The sequence below is a fragment of the Pundamilia nyererei genome, unplaced genomic scaffold (assembly GCF_000239375.1).
Source record: "Pundamilia nyererei isolate P.nyererei 1_Seehausen unplaced genomic scaffold, PunNye1.0 scaffold00125, whole genome shotgun sequence".
NCBI lineage: Eukaryota > Metazoa > Chordata > Actinopteri > Cichliformes > Cichlidae > Pundamilia > Pundamilia nyererei.
Genome location: NW_005187526.1, coordinates 1,542,774 through 1,549,759, shown reverse-complemented (window position 1 = coordinate 1,549,759; position 6,986 = coordinate 1,542,774). Strand labels below are relative to the sequence as shown.

At 40.7% G+C, this 6,986-nt stretch overlaps 1 protein-coding gene across 1 annotated transcript in view; it reads right to left on the bottom strand.

The window, feature by feature from the left end:
• Nucleotides 1–6,603, bottom strand: part of LOC102205561 (acidic amino acid decarboxylase GADL1) — a 16,407-nt gene extending 9,804 nt beyond the window's left edge. Inside the window, exons 1-11 of the mRNA XM_005742957.1 lie at nucleotides 6,154–6,603; nucleotides 4,280–4,470; nucleotides 4,062–4,188; nucleotides 2,889–2,979; nucleotides 2,677–2,786; nucleotides 1,779–1,894; nucleotides 1,344–1,423; nucleotides 1,110–1,164; nucleotides 907–1,023; nucleotides 748–812; nucleotides 561–642 (exon numbers count right to left, since the gene is read on the bottom strand). Of these exons, the coding sequence (XP_005743014.1) occupies nucleotides 561–642; nucleotides 748–812; nucleotides 907–1,023; nucleotides 1,110–1,164; nucleotides 1,344–1,423; nucleotides 1,779–1,894; nucleotides 2,677–2,786; nucleotides 2,889–2,979; nucleotides 4,062–4,188; nucleotides 4,280–4,470; nucleotides 6,154–6,172 (1,053 nt within the window). The 5' untranslated portion in view covers nucleotides 6,173–6,603. The remainder of the gene's footprint in view (nucleotides 1–560; nucleotides 643–747; nucleotides 813–906; nucleotides 1,024–1,109; nucleotides 1,165–1,343; nucleotides 1,424–1,778; nucleotides 1,895–2,676; nucleotides 2,787–2,888; nucleotides 2,980–4,061; nucleotides 4,189–4,279; nucleotides 4,471–6,153) is intronic.
• Between the last annotated feature and the right edge of the window lie 383 nt (nucleotides 6,604–6,986).

Here is a 6,986-nt window from a genome sequence, read left to right as displayed (position 1 = left end):
GAACCGAAAGCACTGTATCGAACGGTTCAATATCGATACGAATATCGTTGCACCCCTAATAATTACATATGAAGCAATGTCCAAACATAACTCAGTTAAAACAACAACAACAACAACCAATATATACGTATGTATGTATATAGGGTGTATGGCTTATGTAAAAATGAAGATGGGTCCGGACACATAAAGAGTACAATTATTGTCTGGAATGGTAAACTCTACATTTCCAGTTTGAATTTCTGTTAACAGAAAGAGCACAAGAGCCCAGTGAGAGATTAACGATGGTGTGAATTTGCAGGCCTTGAGAGACGTGAGTGGGAGCCAAACCTAACATTCAACTGACCTTTTGTGTAGTTGAATGTTAAAGTTTTCTTTCTAACTTGTGTAGCTAACACACAAGTAGTGACAAGCTTGTTATAATTTATCACTTTTTTCCTGTCAAAGATTTAGCCTGACTAAATGGAGCCGTAAAGAGGCTGAAAATGTAAGAAGCCACAGTCACATGTGCTGTTTCTGGACCACAGATGAGGAGTCTGTTGATGAGGATTATTCATGCTTACCGTTTTGTCTCTGACCATGAAAGCCGAGCACTGCAGACATGCCATCAGCATCTTATGAGGGTTCCAGGCAACAGAGTCGGCTCTGATCAAAACCACAAAGCAGGAGGAGAGGTTACAACAGGAAACGATCAGCATTTCACTTTACTAAGAGGCAATGATGCCTTCATCCGTACAGCTGCCTGTTTACCTGTGGATGCCCTTTAACAGGTGTTTATGCTTGCTGGACACCAGAGCTGCTCCTCCCCAACATGCCTGAGGAAAAAAGAGAATATTATAATAAGAAGAGCTGATTGTCAGACATGGTTACAGGAAATAAATAAATTGATTAATTAATCATAGGGCTCACATCCACATGCAGCCACAGGTTGTGCTTCTCACAGATGTCGGCAATTACATCGATGGGATCAAACGCTCCGAGCACTGTGGTTCCTGCGGTGGCGTTTACCATGAAGGGAACTGCACCCTGAACACACGCACAGGAACATTTTGTTCAGTAATTCTGTAACTTTAATTAAAGCCCATCACAACAGCCAGCGACTGCTCGCTCACCTCACTTTTGGCAGACAGTATTTGCTCCTCCAGAGCAGAAGGAATCATCTTCCCTCTGAAAAACACACACAGCAACTCATCATTCAGTCAGCTTACTAACTCATTTTTACCCCAGCAGACTAAGCGTCATTTTCACTGAAACACAATGAGGTATTCCCACACCAAGTCTGGACCGTGCAATGCCAGGTCTCTCTGTAGGTGTAAACAGACGGGAGTGTGCGAGTGGCTCTTTACCTCTCATCAGATGGTATCGCGTAAACATTCTTTGTGCCAATCCCCAGCAAAGCTGCTGCTTTGGAAATGGAGTAATGACACTGAAAGAGATAAAGGAAGAATTATGCAACAATTACGGTCGTACAAAGCAGATCTAATTTCACCTCACGACCCGTTCTTCAAAGAATCCGGTAGATTTGCAAGGCAAGCATCCCCTCAAGAGATGCAAGATTTGTCTGCTTAATCAAGCAAGTAAAACATTCATGCCAACATTCATTTGTGTTAAAGAGGCCAGAAAAGAATGTTTTGCTTATTAAGAGGGTTAGACAAAAGACAGAGAAGAGCTTCTTCTGAGACAAGTTATATTTAGGATTTACTTTTAGGAAGTAAGAAAATGTGGCCAAAAAAAACAATCGGTCAAAGAATTTTTTTTGTAATGACTTTTAGAAAACGTACCTCCTGTGACGTGAACATGACCAAGCGTGGAGCTGCAGAGAGGCCGTTCTCCTTTATGTCAGGGCAGCAACGGTACCTGGCTAAGTTCACAGCATATATGTTGGACATTGAACCGCCTGGAAGGGAAAAACGTAGGAGATGTTTATTTTCTTAAGAAAAAGATATTAACATTCTACTGTGTGTCCAAAAAGGTTGTGACAAAGTGCAATGATGCACAAATCAAAGCCTTTATTTTACTGAAATATGGCGCACACAGTTCAAAACACATAATCTGTGGCGGTGTGGAAGCTTTTGTGTACACGGCATGGGCAACCTTAACAATTGTAGAGGCAGCGTAATCAGAGACATATGCTACCACCAAGATTATCCTTATTTCTCAAAGAATCGTAATATAACACAACTGATTGACTCATTACAAGAAGTTGCTAAACTGGCTTTTCTGTAATACGAACCTGTCACCCTCCCCGGATGCATTATCATGCAGCTTTTAAGCTGTTGAGCAGTTAAACTCCTGTATCAGCCAGTATAGTATAAGCATTTGGTTTTCATCATGCCTGGTTCTGCCGGAGGTTTCTTCCTGTTAAAAGGGAGTTTTTCCTTCCCACTGTTGCCAAAGTGCTTGCTCATAGGGGGTCATATGATTGTTGGGTTTTTCTCTGTATCTATGAGGCGCCTTGAGGCGACTTATGTTGTGATTTGGCGCTATATAAATAAAATTGAATTGAATTGAATTGAATCACTACAATAATTGGCTATCTTCTAAAAAATGTGCAAGGTGTTGTTAAAAGAAGAGGTGATGTCATAGACTCATTTATTTTATCAGTTTCATGACTTGATATGTTGACGTTCTTTCTCCAACTCTGGTATACCTGCTGTTATTATCTGTCGGCGATTATACCTGCATTGAAGATTCCATCTCCGCCATCCTTCCAGCCAATCAGCTCCATCATCTTCTTCAACACAGCTTCCTCCACCAGCGTGAAGACTGGAGCCACCTCGTATGTGTACCTGGTTAAAAACCAAACCAAATCTTACAACAGTACTGAATATTGAATGATCCTGTAAGATTTCTCTACAAAGTATTTAGCTGTAAATAAGTGCAGTACTCACAGACTGGGCTTGAGGGCCTCAATAATGAAGCTTGCCACCATAGAGTAGGGCTCCATCCCAGCATACAGTTGGTTGAAGAAACGAGGATGAGCTAAAAAATATTAAAAGCTGAATCAGGCCAGGTAAGAATCAGATGAGGGCTAATCAAACATCCTGAAGTAAGTAAGTAAAATACATCAAAGTGTCATTTCTTCATTCAGAATTTACATCTTCAAGAGTTCAACACAACTCTGCATCTTTTTTAAGTTGACTCAAAAATGGAATAACAGTATAAAGAGACAAAAAGGGAGTTAAAAAAAAATTACAAAAAAAATGAGTTTTAAAGAGACTAAAGAACAAGCAAAATTACTACAAAGACAACCAAAGAAACTACAAAAAAATCCAGTGAAATAAAAAACCTCGGCCAACACAAAACAGCTACAGAGACATTAAAAACTCCAGCAGACTGATGTCAGAAATATAAAAGAAAAGAGGTGTCAACAGTAGAAGAGGTGCTAAATTACATTAAAGGCATGACGGACCACTAAACGACATATAGCTTCTTATGCCTGAGGCGTAACATCCCGACGACTTGTCACGGATTTCCTGAGGAGCGTGAAAGGTGACCTTCCGCGTTCTTATGCAACGCGCAGTGTTATGGATGAAATCAGTAGAATTATGGTCCCCCAGTAATACACGTTCCAGCCATGTATTCCAGCCATAACTCTATCCTTATCCCTAACCCTACCCATAACCTTCTCCCTAACTTTAACCAGCACTTTAATGATGTTAAATAGTGTTTTCGAAAGTTAAAATTTAAGTAAAATGAACGAGCATGTGTAGATTGAAACGGCACTCACGTTTCCTTATTTTTCCGATCTCGTCATTTAGGGACGTGTTGGGTGCCCAGACGTGTAATATGTTGACGATTTGTCACCTAGCATCAAATATTACGCTTTGGGAGTGAGAACGTGTTGTTTGTGCCTGTTTATGCCCAGGGGCCATTATCTCCTGATCTACCCATAGTTCTGATGATTGTCTGCAGGGTATTTGGTATTTACATCTGGTAGCCTGGGTTCATTAAATGTCCCTCCACATCACTGCTACAGAAACACCAGAATAGCTCAGGAAGCCACTTTCCTAAAGTGGTGTCTCTGTGTTCGGATCTCAGTTCATTAAATTTCAAACACTCACTAGTCTTGACGCTGTATCTGATGGCATCTTTGAAGCGCTGCAGGATCTCAGACTCTGACTCTCCCCCATCTCTCAGCTCGAGGTCCAGCAGCTCTTTCAGCTGCTCGGGAGAGCGCCACTCACAAACCTGATCAGCAGGAACAAACATGTCACTGTCGAAGTCAAACAGAGCAGAATTTGCTGTCGTATAGTTACATATCCATACATTCATTGTTTACCTTTTCTCTGACGTCTGTGGCCTTTTTTATTGCATTTTCCACAATGATGGACATGGACTGGTGAATGAAGTTCTCTGATGCGAGTACATTCACAGTGGGTCCATTCAGAGGAATATTGTCAATGATGACTGGAGAACATTTCACTGGATGACCTGGATCTGCCGGGCTTTGGACATCACTGGTTTTCTCCTCTGAATAAAGACAAATTAAATCATATGAGTTCTGACATCAGTGGCTTTCTCAAAAACTAGATACATTTTGAAAAGCTCAGCTGATGCAAATTACGTACAAACATGACAGAAGATAAAGATAAAGGAGGCTCTCCAAAGCTTTCCTCAAAGCTGGCTGAAGTAAAAGATTGTTTGGCAAGAAAGTGCTTAACGAATGATTTAGCAATTCATCTTTTTCTTCCAATTTCCCATTTTTTTTATTCTTAGTGTGGAACACTTCCTCGTTCAGTTGACACAGACCTTCTTCTGTAATCTGCTTTGCTGTAAGATTTTTTCTCTCTTAAAGCTGATTTCACTTCTGCACTTTACCTTCAACACTGACTTACTGAGAGAAATTTGGATAAGAGTGTTTTATCTTTCAAACACAGAAAAGAGGAGTCAGGTATCAGCCCACATTAAAATAGTATGACACCTTGGTATAACCATAATAGCATAATTATAACATCAACATGGTGAATACACTAAAGGAAAGGTTATAAAAGCTCTAAATCCAGTTAAGAGAACATTTTTATTTTTACATTTCTAAATTCCAGTTAGAGTTCAATGCCCACTGCTCTGCAGGGTAGTGAAGTATGGGGTCCACCCAGTCATCACAGCTGTGGCTGTTGGGGTAAACACCCAACAGAAACTCTGCCGACAGACTTTACGCAAACACAGAAAAACACCAACAATTGCCGGTCAGCCAGAGTTGTGTTCACATTTTTTAGTCAAGTTTTAAATCCAGTTCTTAAACCACACCCCATTCGAAAGCCCTCCAAAGCCCAAAAAGGGTCCCAGAAAACAGTCACCTACGTCAGCTGGTGCTGAGACTGACCGCTTTCAAACACACCCTAAACAGTCTCCCAACAACCCCGTTTCGCAACAACCCCGTTTCCCAACAACCCCGTTTCCCAACAACCCCGTTTCCCAACAACCCCGTTTCCCAACAACCCCGTTTCCCAACAACACTGTTTCCCTGACACCAGTAGGAGACGAATCAAAGCAGCCTCTCTGGAACACGGCAAAGAGGAAACTAAAAGCCAAAACAGATCAGAACATTATTGCACCTCAAAGTGAGATTAGTAATTGGCAGAATATCTCTTAACTATAGTGGATATGACACAAATTAAAACTTATATATTTTCTTTTTTTTCTCTCATTTGTCAGAATAAAAAGTCCAGTATCAAAAAAAGTAACTTTCCTGGCACTTATTTCATAGTTCAGGCGTTAAAGGGTTAACTATCAGAGACAGAAAGCAGAGAGCAGAAAGCACTGGCTTGATAATTTTACAATCTGTAATGCCAACAAAGACCCAGAACTGTAATAGCTGGCCTCAGAGTACTCAAAGAGTCCAACACTACAGAGCACATTGAAGAAGCTGCCTGTAGCAACATGATATTTGACATGAAATTTCATTAAGGAAGACATTAGTTAAGCATGATTGCCTTTTGCACACCTATTTGAACCAAATAGCTGGATTCTCACCACTAACTCAAAGCTACCACAACCCATTAACCCTGCTATGAGTTTTATACAGTAATTTGAAAGCATTGTTATTATCATCATCATCATTATTATTATTAGAGTGCTTGGTGATTTAACACTCTTCCTGGTTGTGAAATTTAGCTCTCAATCTAAATAAAGAATAACTTCCTAAAGTCTTACCTTTGTGGTGTCCTTCCATGTTGTTCTCATACAGGTGTCCTGTGATACTGTGTAATTACCGTATCGTGTCTCGTATTTATGTCATTCACTGCCACCTACTGACACTACGCCCACAGGTTGCACCATGTCTGATGATTACTTCTGGTACGTTTCCATTAAGACTCCACAGGTCTGTATTCAGAGAGGAAAATTCCACCAATTCGTTTTCTCCAAGTGCTCGAGGAAGCTTGCGAAACCTGCAACATCCACTGAACGTATCCTAACATTTCCAGCCGTTTTATGCTTTCATTTTTGTTATTCATGCTCCACAGTCCCAAGGTTAGGGGCATTTTCCTGTTGGAGCACCCGACCAGCATCCACTGGAGTCGGCCACTGTTTCTAAAAGTGGGCTAGTACCCACTGCTTTATTAGTCCACGTTGATAAAGCAGAGTATAGAGCAGGGACTCTACTCCAGCTGTTCTAGCAGTGGTGAAGCCACTTCCTTCTTTTCAAGCTCTTATGACTCAACTGGATAACTGAGAACTTACACGGAGATAGGAGGTTTTTGACATGCATTTAGCATATTTAAGCATAATTTAGTCATGGAAGGATTTACTCTACTGTATTTTTAGTTTATTTTTACTTCTTTTTTTAAATTGTTTACACGTTCAGCTCTATCGGATGAATACATCAGTAGGAGTGTTGAAGTAATATTGAGACTTGAGCTGAGTCAGTTTGTACAGTTTGTGCACTGGAGTCAAATTTCTGTTTTGTAATTGTCTTCTCAGCAGCCTCGAGTTACATGACTCACCTCTCGAAGAACAGAATGTATATGGGGATCGTCATGTTGTGG